At 44.0% G+C, this 20,508-nt stretch overlaps 2 protein-coding genes across 2 annotated transcripts; one reads left to right on the top strand and one right to left on the bottom strand.

Moving 5' to 3' along the window:
• Positions 5,074 to 11,436, top strand: LOC109831372. Its single transcript, XM_020398702.1, has 3 exons — positions 5,074 to 5,095; positions 5,159 to 5,824; positions 11,381 to 11,436. Exons 2-3 carry the CDS (start codon positions 5,260 to 5,262, stop codon positions 11,434 to 11,436), a joined length of 621 nt encoding a protein of 206 aa, XP_020254291.1. The 5' UTR covers positions 5,074 to 5,095; positions 5,159 to 5,259.
• Positions 14,310 to 20,171, bottom strand: LOC109831371 (ribonuclease III domain-containing protein RNC1, chloroplastic-like). Its single transcript, XM_020398701.1, has 6 exons — positions 19,967 to 20,171; positions 19,625 to 19,877; positions 17,816 to 18,020; positions 17,022 to 17,222; positions 15,877 to 15,963; positions 14,310 to 14,837 (listed from the first exon to the last, which is right to left on the bottom strand). Exons 1-6 carry the CDS (start codon positions 20,169 to 20,171, stop codon positions 14,520 to 14,522), a joined length of 1,269 nt encoding a protein of 422 aa, XP_020254290.1. The 3' UTR covers positions 14,310 to 14,519.

The following is a 20,508-nucleotide window of genomic DNA, read 5'->3' as shown; positions in this document are numbered from 1 at the left end:
GATGGTTCATTAGTTCGTGTTGAACCGTGTCAATGGACCTATAAGCAATTTTATATGCCTACAGATACCCCCTCCAAAGTTTTCCAGTCTCGTTCTTTTATAGAGGAGTCTGGAATACTTTGGATATGACTGTCCCAACCTTCAATCGGTGTAACGGGCTCTTGGAATGGCTTCTATTCTCGATTCCTTCAATCCTCCAGGCTATTCGGTGCTTTGTCGAATGCTTGAGAGGGTTCCGGTGCTGCATTTATTGTCTGACCGTTGTTGGAATTTTGAATTTGAAGTCGATTCTTGATTTCTTGGCTTTTTTAGCTCGAGCTGGTTGTTTCAACACGGAATTGACCATTGGTTGACGGCCTTGAATCTCCATTGTGACGCGTTGTCCGCCGTTTAACATAGTTTATACTCGTAAGTCTTTTGGAGTCTACGCAGTTTAAGCTCTTAAGGAGTTGGAGCGGGGAGGTCTAGTTTATACTCATACACTCCTGGGAGTTATGTTAAGTTATCCTCTTCAACATGGAATTAACCATCGGTTGACGGCTTCGAATCTTCATTGTGACGCGTTGTCCGGCGTTTAACACAGTTTATACTCATAAGTATTTTAGAGTCTACACAGTTTAAGCTCTTAAGGAGTTGGAGCGGGGAGGTCTAGTTTATACTCATACACTCCTGGGAGTTATGTTAAGTTATCCTTAAGAATATTTTTTAGAAAAATATTCTCCAGAAACTTCTCAACAAAGAGGAGGGAATAGTTTATACTCGTATACCTTATTGGAGTATTAAGAAACAGTTTATACTCGTATACTTTTCGGAGTATTAAGAAGCAGTTTATACTCGTATACTTTTCGGAGTATTAAGAAGCAGTTTATACTCGTATACTTTTCGGAGTATTAAGAAGCAGGAATAACCTGAACCGGCCCAAAAATGTGCCAAAAAAGGCAGTATTTGGGCTCAAAAATCTTTCCAACCCTTCCAAATATATGGGAGAAGGGTTACATAGGTGAAGGACTGAACCGTAGGTTGATCAAAAAGTCGTTTCAATGCTTAATTCAGCTCCAATTTGAATTCTGGTTCAAATTTGGTTCAAGCTGGTTCAATTTGGCTTAGACTGGCTCATTCTGGTTCAATCTGGCTCAATTTGGCTCAATCTGGCTCAATTTGGCTCATTCTGGCTCATTCTGGCTCATTCTGGTCCATTCTGGCTTGGTCTGGTTTAGCCCGGTCTGGTCTGGTTCAGCCAGATCTGGTTCAAGGCTATAAAAGGGTTTTTTTCTTTATTTTTTTTATTTTTTCTTCTTCTCTCTCTAGGGCCGCCCCCCCCCCCTTTGCCTCTTTGAATTTGCTTGATATTTGTCTTAGATCTGGCTTTCCTTTGAATCTTGGACTGAGAAATCTCCCAAAAACTCCAAACCAAAAGTTTCTTTCAGGCCCCTCGAGCGCGTGGTTCAAGTTTCCTTAAAGGTCTCGCCTTTATTGGATTTTGGGCTCTTCTTCAGGTAAATCCTCCGCAATCTTGATCTATTTCATGTTTGATCTAGTGTATGGAGTCGCGGGATCGCATATAAGGGTTGAGGGTGTGATTTGATGCCTCAAGCTCGCCTTTTTAGGGGTAGAATTGCGATAAAAAATGGGATTTTTCCTTTTCTAGATCTGATCCCTCAATTTACCTTGCAGGTCTCTATGTCCCGTATGGCGAGGGGTCAATCCTCTACCGCGCCGACTGATGGGGCGCCTCCCTCTTACGCTGGTGAGCTACTTTTTCTGGAAATTTACAAATTGGTCCATTTTTTCTTGGAAATTTGTAAATTGGTCCTTTTTCTTTTTTACTCCCCGTTGTTCTCCTTGGTGAGGCAACCGGGAAAAGCCTTGATTCTCCCTGGTGAGGATCGACGCTTCAAAGATATGTTTTGCTTGGTCAAAACACTATCTCATAATAAATAAAGGGGGCGTTTTGTCGCTGCGTTGTGCCTTATAAGGAAGGGATATATTATCGATATCCCCTATCTTACCGATGCACCTCTTGTGAAGGACGCCAGTTCTATTCAGCCTCTTCGGAAGAGTGATTTCTTATTTGGCGACTCTGTCGAAGACCCGGATGCCGTGTTTATTGAGGCTGAGCAGTGGCTTCATAAAACTGGCAGTGGCTTCATATATTTGCCGAAGATTCCTCGGCATCGTTCATTGACTGAGCTCAGGCGTCAGGCCGTGACACGGGAGATGTCGTGGCGCTTGACGGAGGAGCATGAGAGCGTCCATTGCGGCTACATCACTCATCAGGCGTTTCCTGGCTCGAGCAGAAGTCACATCACCGGATTGCGTCCCGGAGTACTGGGGCTGGATGCACCACCACGTAACGAGTTCCTCGCCACCGCTTCTACCTTGAGGAATCGCCTCGCTGCTCTAGGACGGGAGATGCCTGCGACGCGTCACAGGATTTATGGTTGGGTCCATTCTTTGGACAAGTTTTGGTGGACCCGTATGACGACGTATGTCTTGAGCCGATGGGGCGAGGAGTTGCACGCTTGTGGTTTATATGCAGCCGTTCGTGCCACCATGTATGGCTTGCCTGTCAGCGCAAGGCACTTCTGTTCTTTGTTCGAGCTTTATAATTCAGATTCGAACACTTTTCTGACCCGGCAAGGGGAGTTGGGTTTGTCTCTTCACGAGATGCACAGGATTTCTGGCTTACCCATGGGACAGATGTTGTATCAGGAATACTTTCCCTCCAACCATGAATTAAGTCCACTGAAGGATCGTATGCCTGATCGCTACGAGACTCTATGGGATCTCACTTGTCACTATCATATAGCTTTGGCGCAGTCTAAGCCTTTAGCAAAGAGGACTAAGACATTCGTGAGTCTGAAGCAGTTTGCCAATTATTTGTTCAAGAATCTGGAGAGTAATTCTGGCGAGGCTATTTGTGAGTTGGCTCCACTTACTCCCTCAGGGGTGAACAGTCTGCTGAAGAAGATTGGCACTCATTCTTATACCACTAGCAGTTCTGAGGGTGGCTTTCCTGGAGGGACCAAGTTCAAATCATTCATGTGGCATGCTACCGCACCGATTCGACCAATGACTCTTCTTGCCGGTTATCTCGCTATCTGGTTGAAGAAGTGCGTTGTTCCATATCAGTCTGGCGATGCCTTGCCCTTGGAAGTGCTCTATCCAGCAGTTCAGCTCGCCTACAAGAAAGAACTCTCACTTCTTCCGGTGATGGTGGCTAACGTTCATCGAGGACTTCGACAGTTTTCTGGTGCCTTTACACGGAAGGAAAGTGATTTGCCGGGTCAGATTCCCACCATTAAGACGGAGCTCCCGTACACTTACTTGATGGCTTGGTTCGTCCTTCACCGTTCCGATATGATGTCGGTACCGAGCGCCACAGATCATTCCGTTCCTTTACTGCAGTTACTTGAGAACGGCAAGTGGGAGGGGCGCGGATTTTCTAACATCAGATAGCAGCTGCAGGTCCACAAGTGTTGGACATTTTCCACTTGCTTTCCGTAGTTCTCCGGCCGATACGGCGATTGTTTGATAGATGAGGAGAGGCCGAGAGAGTATCGAACTCACTTGGACATTGGCTGCTTTAACTGGCTGGTGAACATTAGGCCAGGTTATCTGACTTTTCGGGTGAGGGATCAGTGCTTCATAGAGCCATATCTACCCTGTCGATTCGCTCGTCAGTTTGGCTACGATCAGCTTTACGTCGGGAATCCTCGTCAGCAGCTTCGGGCCCACGGCGGTTTGGTAGATGGTCTCCGTGCGTGGTTGTGGACCGTGACTGGCTGTACTGGTGCTAAATTCAGTCTCCCGAGTGCTGATCGGCAGTTGCACCTCACTTTCTTAAGCTGCAAGTGGTTGTTAGCAGCCAACAAGACTATCCCCGTGAAGCCGATTGCAGAGTTAGAGGCCGAGGAAGCTTCTCAGGTTGATTCCCGTAGGATTTGGGAAAACGCTCGATCACAGAGGACACGGAATAAGACTCGTCGGATTGATGAAGAGGGAAAGAAGACCTTTCATTCCGCAGACGAGGCTTCAGGGGGAGATCCTGAAGGTTATGAAGACTTTTCCGAGCGAGGTTTGCTATTCATCTTTTCCTTCCATCTTCCAGAAATATTGAAACTGACTATGGTTTGATGTTTCAGGGACCACAGTTGACCAGGATGAAGAGTTCCGTCCCCCTTCCCAGGCGAGACCTTCGATTATTGTCCCTGTTGCTAGGCGGAAGAGATTAGCCCGCAAGCCGCGTGTAGCTTCCCGAGCATCTGATATGGACTTGGCTGGTGATGATCCTGCTAGTGACGGAGGTAACATCTACTCTGTAAACCACCTTCTTGGTTATTCGGAACATTGACTCATTCTTTTCCATCTCTATATAGGAGAGCGTGGAGAGAGTGAAATGAGTCCCGATTCCTTCCTGTGTCTCCTGGTGAGCCTGACCCGCTGCCCCAATTAAAAAGGCATACAGGGGTTGCCAACATTAGGGAGGATAGCAATGTAGGACCTGATTCCGCAGATCCAGGTACGTCTACTATTGACAATGTATCTTTTAGATGGTATACAAAAGAATTTGTGCATCCTCTAATCATCTCTGTACATCTTGCTTCTTCAGATAACTTGCAGGAGGCATACGTGGATTTTGGGAATAAAGAGGCTAACGCATCCATAAGGGGTAACTCATTTCTGTTGGTTGTAGTCTCTTTATTCTTCTTTGGTACTTATATTCTTTTACGTCAGATTTCTCTATTGATGATTTTGACGAGGAAGGCTTGATCGCGGAGACTCCTACACTCCACTTCATGTATAGCTCTCCTCAATTTGATGGCCAGTTACCCGGAGATATATTTTCCGAGCCTACGTTCGATAAGAATCTTGAGGATAATTCTTTCGAAGGTATATGCCTCCTCCCGAATTAATTATAGGACTAGCCAATTTTGACTAATGCAGCTATAATGTGATGCCTTTGAGAATTCTGACTTGTATTTAACAGGAGTTTTTGTTAAGAATGACCCTGTTGAGCCGGCTATGGGACCAACTACACCAGTTGATACACCCCCAGTCGTTACACCTCCACCACCCCCAGTGACTCAAGAGGGTATGAATACTATTTATTTACTCTTCAAGGTCTTTTTCTGACGGTTTTTTTTTTATCGTGCAGGGAATTCTTCTCGTCTTCATATTCTGGCGAGGGAGTTGTTATCTGATGATGATCCTGAGAAGATTGTCATCTGCATAGAAGTCCGCTCCTTCTTCTCTTTCATGAATGCTATGATTGGCAAGCTTTTCCATGGTGGACTTTCTCTTCGCCAATTCAAGCCTTTCCTTGATTCTAAAGTCAATTTGATAAGGGAAGCGGGACATCCAGATTTGGCACAGGCTATAGTTGATGACCTTGATTGCCTAGAGCATGAGCTTCAGATGTTTCGTGAGCTCCGAGATGCAGGTGCCTCCTCATTTATTGCTACCGAGCTGGACGCCCGCTTACAGTCATCACGCGAGACTCGGATTTTTGCTGAGCTCGAGATTCAGATGCAGCGGGGCCGAGTAGATCGAGTTAAGACGAGCCTTGCTACTAGATTATCTTCGCTTGCCGAGCTCGATCTTTCTATTACCTCCTGTGCGACCGAGATAGACCAGCTCAGAAGAACACTCCGTGAAAAAGAGGAGAATTTGGATATTCTTCAGATGACGAAAGCACAGGATCAGCAAACCCACACTGCTTTATCTGATGAGTTGAGATCCCTGGAGCAGAAGCTAGCCGAGACAGAAGAGATCGCTGCGAGGACTTCAGCCACCACCGAGGAGTCCATCAGGGCTGAACTTCGTTTGTCCACCCCCTGCTCACTAAGTGGCGGATAGTTGTAGTGATATTCGTTTCCGCTTCGGGTCGCAAAAACTTCTTGTTCTTCTTCAGAGAGCGGGAAAGCTATGATTCTTTCGTCATCTTCTCCGGGGATAGCAGAGACTCTGCAGCAAGACTTTTCTTTCTTTTTGGACTTCTTCTTGGATGACGATTCAGCCCATTGTTCATCTTCAATCAGATCGGGATGAACCCAGAGGATTTCGCCGTTTGGGGCTGTATGTGGCACAAGCCCTTTTTGGCGCTGTCCATGTGGGTCATCATTCACCGTCTTCATTCCCACCTTGGTGACGCGTTTCGGCTCGAACCATGTTGTGGGCACCGATCCAAAACTGATTGACACTGCGTTTGCCCCCACATTCTTGGCTGGTTTCGGGGTTATGACCCCTACGTCGATTAACGCCTGGATCTTGTCCTTGAGGTGGTAGCATGATCTCGTAGGGTGGTGGACCGCTCTGTGGTACGCGCAGTACTTTGGATCCGTCACCTTGCTGGCTCCCTCTTGATCCACGATCGCCGGCAGCTGGATTTTGTTGTTCTCCAACAAGTATTTGAAGATGCCGGGAACTTCATCATCCTTGAAGGAGTAGACTTTGGGAAACCTTGGCTCCGAAGACTTTTGTTTCTGAGGCCGTTGTTGCCATTGCCCCCGAGATTGTTGTGGCGCTCGTTGCTGTTGTTGTTGCTGGGGTTGCAATTAGAAAGTTTGGTTAGCATCAACGGCATTAGCATGAGCTTTACCTTTTCCTTTTTGGTTGAATTTCTGTTTCGGAGGATTTGTTGCCGGTTGGCTTCTCTCCGCCTTCTTTCTTCTGAGGAATCGCTCAGCTTGCTCTCCTCGAACTTTCAGATCCTTCCATGTCTTGGATGGTGCTGTGCCCATTGCTTCCAACACGTCCAGCGAAAGGTTATTATGGCAAATCTGGAGAATGAATTCCTCGGTGATCGGGTCCCGGCAATTCATCGCCTTGTTCCGGAACCTTTTGACGAAGGTGTCGACTAACTCCCCGTCTTTCTGCTTCTCATCGAGCAACGATCCGATAGAGATCTCGGTGTCGTCGTCGAAGAAATTTGCAAGGAACTTCGTCTCCATGTCATCCCAGCTGTTCACGCTTCCTGGCTTGAGGCGACGATACCAATCGAAGGCGGCTCCGCGAAGAGTGCCAACGAATGACCGCACCATCAGAGGCTCATTACCAGAGATGACTCCCAAGTGCGATTTGAAGTAAATCAAATGCTGAGTGGGTGAACCCATCCCATTAAACGGCGTGAAGTTAATTAGATTAAACTTCGCCGGATATGGGATCGATTCCCATTCTCTTGGGTATGGGCAAGGAATGCCTGTTTTCTTCGTCTCTTGAGCGGAGATCAATGTGTTGATTTTGCTTTTTAATTTTTAGGCTTTCACCTGTATCTTCACTAGCATTCCCGTTACCACCCCCTGCATTGACGGGAGGATCATTCGTATCCTCGTCCTCCTGATGGACTTGGTTGCGACGACTCGGCTCGCCTTGCTGGTTCGTCAATGCTTGGATTTGTTGGTTTTTAATTTTTAGGCTTTCACCTGTATCTTCACTAGCATTCCCGTTACCACCCCCTGCATTGACGGGAGGATCATTCGTATCCTCGTCCTCCTGATGGACTTGGTTGCGACGACTCGGCTCGCCTTGCTGGTTCGTCAATGCTTGGATTTGTTGGTCATGCATTTCTCTCATGTTCTGCATGGTCATCTGCATCTCGAACCTGAAAGTTTCCTGCTGCTTAGCCAAAGCGTCTTCAATCATCTTGGCAATTTGCTCCGCACCTATCATAAGCGCCTCACGGGGTTGTCCCTCGCTGGATACCGTATTATCTGATGCAACCGCGGAGCCAGCATCAGATTCTTCATCTTCTGAAGGGCGTCTTGTCCGAACCCTACCATAGGTTGCTCGCTCGATGGTTCCGGACTGCAGACGGGTTCTAGGCCGGGATGCTTTCAGAATTGACTCGAGATTATCTCGCGCCGATGTCCCTCTGCTGGTCATGTTGGTGGTGACCCTCGGAAATTCTCCGTCTTCAATCACCCTTCTTCTTCGTTGGAAGCGCCTAGGCCTTGGTTTTGGCGTTTCCGCATTAAGTCTTTCAAAAACTGAAACTCTTTCGGGGACCGCCTTAATGCAATTGCATTCCGACAATACCGCCCGAATGAGTTTGGAACAGGGACATTGAATTTCCCGTTCTCGGGGACTCCTCTTCCTGGTTCTATTCGTACCCCCAGCACGATAGTACAACTCGTCATTTTGACAGTCAGAGTAACCTATCGTGTGCGGGCACGCCTTCTCAGGTATAACACTATCACTATCAGATGATAATGTTTCCATCTGAGGGTGACTTGCCTTCTTTGGGCTTTCAAAGGTTACCCGCCTCAAAACATGCCTTTTTGGGCGTGAATTTTCGGCGTGATCTTGGACTTCAATGCGCAAATTGGTGCGCGCAGCTGCCTTGAGCTCTTTGTCATACTGGAGGTGACGGCGACCCCCAGTGTGTTGAGTCGTTCTGGGCTTCTTCATCGGGCCCAAACGCTCGTGAATTGGAGCTTTGCCTCTCACGTCAGGAATTGGACCGAGGCGCTCCAAAATTGGTTTCTTCTTGCGGGATGACTCTGCATGATCTCCCGGAGAAGTTATTGGGATTAACGGCGACTTTGGTTGACTCGCCGGAGTTTGACCTTCCTTAGAAGGCTGCACTGGTTGCTTTTTGGCCTGAGTCGCCACTTCAGACTTAGGCTTCCAGACTTGTCGTGTTGGTGGTGGCTTCTTCTCCACCTCCTTTTGCAGCTTTCTACGGGCTTCCTGAGCTTGAGCCCGTGCCTGCGCTGACATCGCGCGGCGCTTGCGAATACGCTCCTCGAGCGTCGAACGGTTCCGTTTGACGCGGACCCATTCTTTCTTTGGCGGCTTGGAAGAGTCGCCATTCATTGGTGGTTGAGGCTGTTTGCCTCTTCTGTTCTTCAACTCCGCGTGGTAGCGGAATCCGTCCGTAGACTCCATCGCCTTAGCGAATTGCCGCGCGAGGCGTTGACGACGCCTCTGGCGGGCTCTCTTTGAGAGAGTCACAACGCCCTGAACAGTGGAGGCGTTGGCGGGAGTTGGGTTGACCTGATTGGAGGTCGGTGGAACTTCATTTGACGCAACTTGGGTGAGGTTGTCGTTGGTGGCTTCAACTTCCTCGCACCAACGGACTTTTCTCCTGGAGGAGAACTTCTGGAATTTTTTGGACTTATGGGGGGAGGTTGATCCAGATGAGGACACGTACTCCTCGTACTTCTGCTGGTCGAACTCATACTCGACCTCCTCCACGATCGGGATCGAGATCCGCGGCTGCGACGCTCCGATCTCGGCAGCGAGATCGGTGGCTCCCACTGTGGTCGCCAGATTGTTCGCGTGGAAAACTGTTGCTTTCTTCATTAATGAGATAATTGTTTTTAGATCCGGTTACAATGAAAATCAAAGAAAATAAAAGAAAGATTACAACTTTTTTATCCTTGTTTGTCGAACAAATCGCGAGCTCCTGTTTTGCGGTCGCTCGCTTTGGTGGGTTGTTTGCCTGCGCCGGGGTTGTTTGCCGTGGACCACCGCGCGATCTAGATCCGAGCAGATCTACGCAGTATAACGGGTATTATTTCACCAAGGAAATAATAGCCGGAGGGATTATTTCACCAAGGAAACAATCGCTCGAATCTCGGGATCAAAGACCAAGCTTTGATCCGGAGTGTAACAACGTAGATCTGAGATCTCGATCCCCTCGAACTCCTGCCTTTTGTGATGCGGGTGCTCGCCAAGAATCAGATCTGGACGTCCAAGTCTTCAAGCCTTCAAAAAACTCCAAGATGAGGTCTCAATCCGGCAGAGTTTCGGCTCTCCAAAAGTTCTTCCAAAAGTTCTCCAAAATGATGAATGACCCCGCCTATTTATAGGCAATCAGATCTATGCATTTGGCACAGATCTGGGCGGCCACCTCAGGGTGGCCCGGCCCAGGCCGAGCCACCCTGAGGTGGCTCGGCCTTGGCCGAGCCACCCCGGGGTGGCTCGGCCACCGAGCCACCCCGAAGGTGGCTCGGCTTTGGCCGAACCACCTTGAGGTGGCTCGGTTTCGGCCGAGCCCCTCCGGGTTTTGCGTCCGTCGTTCGGTTGTTTTGGTTCTTGTATCCGCTTCGTCCGTGATTCGGTTATGCAGTTGATTGGTCTGAAATCGATTCGTTGACTTGATTCCTGATTTGGCAATAAATCCGATTCTGAGTTCGATTCCAAAACTGATCGTGACTCGATCGCGATTCATCCGAGTTTGCCTGTGGCGTTGCTCTGAACCCCGATTTATTCTGAATCTTGATTTGGAAGTCTGGATCCCGATTAGGCAGTAAATCGGCTTTGGTGTCTGAGTTCGAATCCGTTATATGGTTGAATGACTCGTTGACTCCCTGAACCGTTGGTTTGATTCCGTACGCGAGTGGATTCATTCCGTCGTTCGCGTGCGGTTCGTCAGCTTCGTAGCCTCGTTAATCCGCTCCGTCGCACATTGTTTGGCTTCGGTGTTGACGGGCTAACGATCGTGCTTAGATACGTCGCCCGATGGTTCATTAGTTCGTGTTGAGCCGTGTTAAGGGACCTATAAGAAATTTTATATGCCTACACTAGCCTCTATTTAAGAGAGGTTAGGGTTTGATGTATAATATCTTGATCTTTTTAGCCATTTTCTATTTCTCAAAGCCAAGTTTTTGAAACTAGAAAGACCTCCTTTCTCCTCCACAATATCGCAGCTGCCAAGGGGATTTTGTTGCACTACGTGCTTCCTCTCGACGGCTTTAACACTGATCTCGACTACATCAACTCTTTGCCATCGGTGATGCACTGTTCATTAGCGAGCACTGTTCATTACCCCTATTACTGTTCACCCAAGAACATTGTTTATCCGGCCAAGTCTTGCTCTTTTAATCTAACTAGGTTTTATGCACGTGCAGTGCATGTGATCAATACTGTGATTAATTATATTTAATTTATTTTCTTACTAAAATTTATTTATCGGTTTTACTTTGGTAGTTTTTGCTCGCTTATGTCTCTAAACTTTAGCATTGTGATTATTTATTTTCTTTATTTTTGTGAATGGACAAAACCAAATTTAAATTTTCATGTTGATAATTGAATTGACATGAAGCAATGTAGTCCAAAGTCAATTTGAATTTTCATGTTATTTAGACCGATATATTTTCATGTTATTTAGACGGATAAGAAACCGTGCTATAGTGTTGTGAAAGTTCAAAACACTTGAAAAAATGGCATTATAAAAGGTACTGTTTTAAAAAGCCTCTGCCTAGTTCGCTTAGGCATACGCCTAGGCCTTGACGGTACCTAGACAGCCTAACTAGTACTTAGTGCCTAGGTAGCGCTTAGGTTGCCCATCTAGGTTTTGAGAGTGTTAGGAGAGCATTGTCTGCTTATGTGAACTGCATCATTTAGGCATTGATCATGATTTTCTGTGGTGTAGCCTCTACATCCTCTAACCTCCTCCGAACACCTTTTAACCTCCAAATATGGCGTTAGTTTATGTGAGCCATCTCGTAAATAGGTTATCGTGCACTGCGATACAGGAAAAGACTCTTATGGAGTGTTGGTCTGATGGTTCGATGTCTAGTGACTATGAGTCGCTTCAGATATTTGGGTGTCCAGCTTATTATCATGTTAATGATGCAAAATTAAATCTAATAGCGAGAAAAGCAGTCTTTGTGTGCTTTAGAGAATGTGTTAAAGGTTTCAAGTTATGGGATCCACAGGACAAAAAGATAGTCATTAGCAGAGACATCACATTCGATGAGGCGTACATGATGAGGCCTCAAGTCCCTCAGTAGGTGGAGGAAGACCAGACATGTGAGATACCGCAGCAGATGGAGGATGATGTGACTCCACCCATTCCAGATAGCATTGTATCCATTGAGGCTCCTACAGAGATGACACTAGGAGGGAATGAGATGACAATCGGGTATTTGGAGGATGCAGTGGATGGTGAGACTCAGGAGCAAGGTCATGTTCAAGAGTCCATTACAGCAAATAGATCTAGAAGGGTGATTCGTCGGCCAGTTAGATACAATGATGTGTTGGTTGCATATGCTTTATCAGTGGATGTCGTTTATGATTTTGTTCCTTCTACATATAGGGAGGCAGAGTTTAACTCTGATTTGATTAGGTGGAGGAAAGCTATGGAGGAGGAGATGTGGTCTCTTCAGAAGAACGACGCTTGGGAATTTGAAAAGCTACCTAAGGGAAAGAAGGCTATTGGATACAAATGGGTGTATGTAAAGAAAGAGGGATCTTCTATTGGGGACATTCGGTACAAAGCTAGATTGGTTGCCAAGGGGTATGCCTAGCTTGCGGGCGTTGATTACAGCGAGGTTTTCTCACCCGTTGTGGAGCATTCGTCAATTAGGATTCTTTAGGTATTGGTGGCACAGCTGGATTTGGATTTGATTCAGATGCATGTTAAAACAGCCTTTCTACATTGAGACTTAAAAGAGAAGATCTACATGACACAACTCATAGGGTTTAAAGCTGTAGGAAAGGAGGATTTGGTATGCAAGCTGAAGAAGTCTCTTTACGGATTGAAGCAATCGTCGCGACAATGATGCAAGAGATTCGACAGCTTTATGATTGGCCAAGGATACACGAGGAGCCCATATGACCCATGTGTTTACATGCACAATCTACATGATGATGAGTACATTTATTTATTATTATATGTTGATGATATGCTTATTACTTCCAGGAATTCTTCGGCTATTTAAAAGTTAAAAAAAGAGCTGCCATCGGAGTTTGAGATGAAGGATCTTGGAGAAGCTAAGAAGATATTAAGTATGGAGATTGAGAGAGACAGAGTGAAGGGGAGATTGAAGCTTACACAGAGGAGTTACTTGCAGAAGATGTTGAAAAAATTCAGTTTTGATGTCATGTTGGAGAAGATCCACACAAAGGATAACCCTACAGATATGTTAACCAAAGTTGTTTCAGGTGTTAAGTTTGGTCATTGTTTGGAGCTATTGAACATTCTTTGATGTTGAGGGCCTTTTGGAGGCCATTTGGATGAACTACGTAAGGCTTGATTCCTTGGGCAAGATGATACATAGGCAATCTTTTTGATGCAGTCGGTTTGGATTTGTGGATTTCTGGGGGGAGATTGTTTAAGCTCTCGTTTGGGTTCCCGATTTATTGTGGATTGAGTCTGTTGTCCTGGATCTATTTCACTTCGTACTGGACGCAACAAGTGGGACATTTGGTTGTTTTTTGTGTCAGCTCAGTTTTGGGAAACTTCACCGAGGTGGAGATTTGTAGAATTGGCGACACAGTTGAAAAGTTTAGGAAAACAGATGCAGAAAATAGTTTGGGTGACTGCCGGTCGACCACGAGACAACTGCGGTCGATCGGAAACGTGCACAAGATTGAAGCACGTTTCTGGAGTTGGGATGGTCGACCGCAACGGTCGACCGTCAGGGACCCTGTAGGATTCTGGGTCTCTGGATTGGTTCCGTCGACCGTCGCGATCGACCGTAGAAACCCTGTAATCATTTTAGGTTTTTGTCGTTACGTGCGGTCAACCGCGACGAATTTGGCGGTCGACCGCCAGTCGGGTTTTGAGTTGGGTTTGGATTTCAGACCCGTTTTGTTTTGAGTTGATATATAACCCTAAACCTGATTAATTATGGTTAAGTGAGAACGTTTTTGAGCAGCCTTTGAGAGAGTGTTGTGCATCCTTTGTGAGAGAATTTGTGAGAGATCTAGAGAGCTTTGTTTGAGGGTTTTTGGTGAGATTTGTAACCCTATTTGTAATTCTCTTTATCTCTAATAGTAAAAACTCCCTCCTCATTACCTTCTGGACGTAGGCAACTTACCGAACCACGTAAAATTCGTTTGTCTTGCTGTGGTGATTGTGTTTTACTTATTGGTTGTGATCTATCTCGTTCTTGTTTGTGCTCTTTTTCGTGTGTTTCGAGTTTCGCTGTGCACAACATGATCTTGTAACATTTTCCTCAACAAATAGTTCCCTGGAGCTTGAGGCTCAATGGGGCCAATCGTTATATTGATTTGCCTTCTGCTCAATAACAGCCACTTGAACTTTTCAATTTGTTATAGTAGGTGATTGTTAGGATTATCTGTTCTTTGCGGAGTATTAATCTGATACTGGACAACTCGGCAATGTTATCAGTTAATCGTCATGGCACCTATTCATGCTTGTGCCTCGTATGTTTGCAAAATACATGCGGGTTCGTTGTTTCTATTTTGTTTTGATATTCTTTCTTCCGTCTCATGATGGATGATTTCATGCAAGTGAACATGTAAAATGTAAAACGATTTCTTAGAAAACCTGTAAACGGTGCGTCGTCTCATTCACTATCAATAAATAAACAGTAGTCATTACCAACTTGCAATTCGAAAGAAAAAAAACGGATCATTTAATTTGATTTTCTATTATACAAACACCTGTGTTACAAAATTCCTATTTCAAAAATATTACTCGCTGCCCTATCCCACTCTTCAACAAGGATTCAGTAACAAAGCTGGATCCACAACAAATGCGCAGAGCACAAAGCCAGCAATCAGCACAAGTACTGATTCCTTACAACAATTGTACCTATCTTTTACACTGCTTTTGGCTGAACCTGCTCAAAATCGAAGACCTCGAACATTAGCCTCCTCACATCGGGCTTTCCGTAGACAGCATACCCTAATCCATGGATCGCTTGCTGAACAGCAGTGGTCGATGGATTTCTTAGCCTCCGGTTGTGCTCGAATGAGTCTTGGACAGATTCACCATAGACAATGTAATGGTGGAGGTGCTTGTCTCTTAGATAACGCCCACAGAATTTGTTCATTAGGAGACGACGGTGTTTTTCTTGTAACCATCTCCCAGGAGCATCAAGATGCTTCATGAGTAGCCTCTCGGCCATTACAAGGTCCTAATGAAGAAGATAGCAGAGACTAATATTAAAAAGATGCTAATTTTTTTCTCATTTTCAGAAATATGATTTTAATTGGAGGTCTTGTAGCCTTACCTACATAAAGTAAATTATTAGTTGGAAGCTTTAATTGATTTGTGAATCTTTTAGAATAAATTATAAGTTGGGAAATTTAACTAATTCATGAGTCTTTTAGAATACCACTATTAGGAAGGTTTTTATTTAATATGATTGAAATTCTTCCTCATTAAAGACTAGTTTCTAATGATCACATTTGCTAAGTCTAAAGACTCTAGACCAATATTTCTTCAATGAAGTTATGATGAAGTTATCGGAAAAAAACAATGCAGTCTTGTGAAATCATACTTTTGAAGGCCATTGATCTGGCGCGCCGCTGAAATCTTTAAGTTTCTTGTTCTTTATTCTTTCTATTTCTTCTTCCCCACTTTTCTCGGTCTCATCTTGCTTGTAGAATTAACGTTAAGTTTCTCTCCTCTCATTCAGAAGCATATTTCATCTCCAAACAAGAAATCACACTTGTGATTTTCTGTTTCCGGGGGATGCCATATTGCTGAGGAATTAGGCAAGTGCTAGAGGCGCGAACACCCTCATAACAAAAGAATGTACTCGCTAAATTAGTCTAGATTTATGTGGTCTAGTGTGTGTATATCATCTAGTACGGTTCACAAAATTCAAGTGCCCTTAATTCGTGAACTTGTTATCAAGAGCAGCACTTTCCATTTCCATGTTTTTTCCCAACACTGTTTGCTTGTTGTCTGTGTACATGCCCATGTGTTTAAAGATACTCTGGGTTACGAATTAATATGGTGCACTTTCGCATCAATAGAGGTTCAAGTTTGGATCCACCTTGCATCAAGCCAACTCTAGCGTCATCAGACTAAGCACTGTACTAACAGATATTTCATAAAACTTTGATGGGAAATGCGCCAAAAAAAAAAAGGAAGGGAAAAAAAATTCTAGTAACTCTATGAACCAGTAAACTATTAGAATATGGAGTAAGTACTTATAACAATAATACCTGAATCTTTTGGCCAACATACTCCAATCTTTCCAGGCAAAATCGAGGATGCTCAAATTTATACTTTGAAGGATGCAAGAAGCACAGCTGTCATTCAACAAGAAATAGAATTTATCAAATTCCTAAATGTTAACTGACAATGCCAGTACATTATGAACTTCTACACTACTCTTATCATGTACTTCTATTGTTGGAGAAGATTAGCGTTTATATCAGATAGTCTAACAAAATAAAGCCTTCTAGGCACCGTAAAGATGTACCCATATAATGCTCCCATTAATGTAGTACAAAATAGTTAATATTAAAACCAGAAAGAATGACACACAGATACTAGTCATTAGAGTAAGGATGCATGCATGTGAGAGAGGGGATCAGCAGTTCTTGAAAGTCAAGCTATAAAGACAAGAAAGAATGGTTGACTGTAAGCTCAAGATAGAAAAAGTTGCCTCCCTCACAATAGAAGAACAAGGGGATCCATATTTATTCTGTCCAAAATATAGTTTAGAAAGGAAAGATAAAGGTTCTGAAGGATGGTGATTGACTCTGCAATAAATATCATCCAAACCAAAACAACTACGAAAAGCAATAAGCAATCCTCTTATCTTCTTCTAAAAAAATATGCAGCATCAGTTAACCAAAGTGCTTTCTAGCAATCTCACTTGGTTTAATGAAAAGCTCAAACAGGCAATGTAAAATACTTTCTTTAGGATAAGATCATGTTATAACTACTGCCAGGAGAGCAGATGCAAGATGAACCTAGAAAGAAAAATAGTAAAGTTAGGTCGCACATGCAAAATTTAGCACTCTGATGCATGAATAAGATACGAGTTTTACAGCTCGGATGAGAAAATAAAACAGTCCACTCATGTAAGACGTGGAATTAATGGGATTGTGACTTTAGAAACCACAATGAAGAAATTTCACATTTTAAACATCTTATTGGACAAGAGTGATACAAATCAACCTGATTAGCCTTTTCCACATCAACTGAATGCTCCTGAAGTTGGACAAACTTTATTTTATTTACTTCCGAAGACTAGCATTATCACCAAAGGTTCAATTGGAATTACTAGGTTAAAAAGTCGCTATTTTATCTTGATTGTAGGCAGTTAATGTCTGCGCAGAACTATATGATGCATGGTCACCTGAAGTCCAAGTCCAAGTTCAATGTTCCTGGCCTCGGTGATCTCCGGAATTCTGTCACTCACTGGCCGTGGATATCCAAGTGCTTGCATGACTTTGGGTCTGTTGTCAAAGTCCCAAATATTTCCCCGAAATCGATGCATACCTGGCGGTACACATGCCCTAAAAAGCCTTGGATGTGCAAAAAGTGCATCCTGTGGAGGCTGCATGAAATAGATGTAGAATTATCAGTCAGTAAACATTAGAAGATTGCAAGAGAAAGAGTTGAGCTAGGCTATTCAAAATGCAGATTCTATCGCTCCACATCCAAAATTTGGATCCTGAAACATATATCATTCAAGGATAATCTACTACAAAATCAACTTTTTAGAAATATAAAAGTTTGGACTATCTCCATGTATTTTAACCATACATCTTGTGTGCCAAATAATTGGAAATTTCGATTCTACATAGTAGAGGGTGAGCTTGGCGCAACCTTAAGGTTGTTCCCTATGACCTCAAGGCATGGGTTCGACTCTCGAAAACAGCCTCTTCGCATATGGGGTTAAGGTTGTGTACATCTGACCCTCCCCAAATCCTATAATGGTGGGAACCTTGTGCACTTGACCGCCCTTTTTAATACATAGTGAATGCATATTACATCACATCCAACAGTACGGATTTTCAATTTGGAAATCAAAATAATAAATTTAGACCTATAGCACCGCAAATCCTATATTACCAAATCGTAGCTTAGCTCATCTTCAAAAGGAATATATAATTAAAGAAAAAAGGAAAGTAGGTGTATCGGCCATACCCTGTAGGCAGCAACATCTTGCCAGCTGAGTGGCTTGCCCTCAAATTCAGCCGAAACATAATCGACATCTTCCAGCTGACGTCTCAGCCTTGGTTGGCAACTTTCATCTTCCGGGTCCATTCCAAATGCCTCGAAGAGAACACGGTAAACCTCGGGCATGCCAAAACACAGATATATTGCTCCAAACAATGCCCAGAATACAGATCTGATAACACAAATATTGATCACAAATATTGAAATGATAAATGTGGGAAAAAGTTATAAATGGCATACCTATAAAGAATATAAGATCATTATTAATTCATTCATTCATTCATTTCAAAAACTACCATGAACTGTTTTTATTAGAAAAAATTACAACAAACTTTTAAATCAGCAACTTTAAAACATATAAAAGTTTATCTATCATAAATAAATCTCAGAACGCAAATTTTAACTAGACTAATTATATCAAGTATATCCATCATCACTAGCAAAATGCCAACTGAACCGCGCTCCATGTACCCATAAAAAACCCTAAACAGGGCTCCTTGTATGCTCTACCATATCAACAAATATTGAAGACACTGTGTGTAATAATACTGTAACTAGATCAGACCAGATACACAATTTACCAGCTCATATCAGGCAACGTCCTTCCCAACTCTCACATGCAATTGCAGATTCTATACCCAGTAACCCAAAAACTCACTTTCAATGCGCAGTGCAAGATATGAAAAATTGATCTCGTTTAAATCAAAAGCAATGATAAAAATCTTAAATGTAGTTACTTACCAGGCTTTTCCAATCTTTCCTACTCAGTTCATCCATCTTGCCATTAAGAAATGTAAAATTCCAAAAAACTCTAAGCCACTTGGGAAAGCTCATGTATTATCCATCACTTACACCTTCTACTCTTTGGCACTCTGACTAGAACAAAGTCATCTTTTGACACAAATTGCAGCAGACACAGTTGTTATCCCAAACTATTGAACTTAGCTACACCACTGCTCTTTCTCCATTTTACTAGTTAAGTAACCTTCCATTTATACCCATAAATGAACCCCAATTCAAGAATGTTCCAATCAATCTACGTACTAATTCATATAATGTCCCAGACTCAATATTTTCTACACAAAAGCTAACACAAAATTGAACTAAAACGCACAATCAAACTCAAGCTCTTAAGGTTAGCCACACTAATGCTCTTTCTCCATTTACTAATTGAGTCTCACAACTTACCCATTAATTTATCCCAATCCAAGCATGTTCCTATCAATCTAATTACCTAAATCATGGTAAAGTTCCAAACTAAAAACTTTCTACACAGAGATTAACACAAAACGTGAATCAAAACACACAATCTAAACCAACTTAAATCAACCACTTACTTCACCAGCAGCTCCCTCTCCTTATCATCTTATCCATCCCATGAAAAGGAAACACCAAATTCTGTAAGCTCGTCACTTTAATCTGCTTCAGCAAGAATCTCTCTCTCTCTCTCTCTCTCTCTCTCTCTCTCTCTCTCTCTCTCTCTCTCTCTCTCTCTCTAGCTTCATTGTCGATTCTAATGGATACCCAAGTGCTTGTATGGCTTTGAGAAGATATCCATCAATCCAAAATTTGTCGGCATTGTTTAAAGGGGACATTTCCTATTGCCCCAAATTCAAAGCACAATTTCTACCGAAAACACAATGTTCTAATCTCAAACTCCCTTTACTAAGATTAACATAAGAAATGAATTAAAATGCATCATCTAAACAAAACGTATACAAGTGTTAGCATGATAAATGAACTCAAATTCACAAGCAAACCAAAGCAATCACTTACTTCACAGGTGGCTCCCTCTCCTTCCTTATCATCTTATCCATCTCATCAAAAGGAAACACCAAGTTCTGCAAGCTCGCCGCCTTAATCCACCTTGGTAAATACCTCTTCCCAATCAACTGAAATACCCTCTCCCTCATTGGCGCAGGCGACTCCCTCGGATACCTCTGCAAGAAATACTCACAAAAGGCCATCTCCAGCACATACTGCCCCAAGAACCAAAGCCTCGAATGCCCGTTCCGCACGTGCCTGGTCCCTTTCCCAAGAAAAAGCTCCCCCCTAAAAGAGAGAATTAACGCCCCCCTCGGCACGACGCCAAGCTCACCGAAAGGTTCCTCAACTCACCGCAGCTCTCCTTGAAATCCTTCCCTTTGCTCAGGCTCCTGCTTGCCAGCTCGAATTTGAACAATGCCGATCGAACTTGGATCGATGAGTACCTTCTGGAGGCCAAGCAGGCGCTCGGGTACCCGCTGGAACCAACTAGCGAGCGTCCGGGATGATAAACCCGCGCGAAGCATTTTGATACTTTGTTGTATTTGGCTTTTCGCATTTTGTGGTGAGGTGTGAGAGGAGGCAAAAAGAGAGAATTAACGCCCCCCTCGCACCAGACGCCAGCTCAACCAAAAGCTTTCCTCAACTCACCGCAGCTCTCCTTGAAATCCTTCCCTTTGGCTCAGGCCTTCCTGCTTGCCAGCCTCGAATTTGAACAATGCCGATCGAACTTGCGATCGGATGAGTACTTCTGAGGCCAGCAGGCGCTCGCGGTACCCGCGTGGAACCATACTAGCGAGCCTCCGGGATGAATAAACCCGCCGAAGCATTTGATACTTTGTTGTATTTGGCTTTTCAGGCATTTTTGTGGTGGGTGTGAGAGGAGGCAGGTGGCC

This window comes from Asparagus officinalis, chromosome 2 (genome assembly GCF_001876935.1).
Source record: "Asparagus officinalis chromosome 2, Aspof.V1, whole genome shotgun sequence".
Classification (NCBI taxonomy): domain Eukaryota; kingdom Viridiplantae; phylum Streptophyta; class Magnoliopsida; order Asparagales; family Asparagaceae; genus Asparagus; species Asparagus officinalis.
This window is presented reverse-complemented; position numbering and strand designations above follow the sequence as displayed.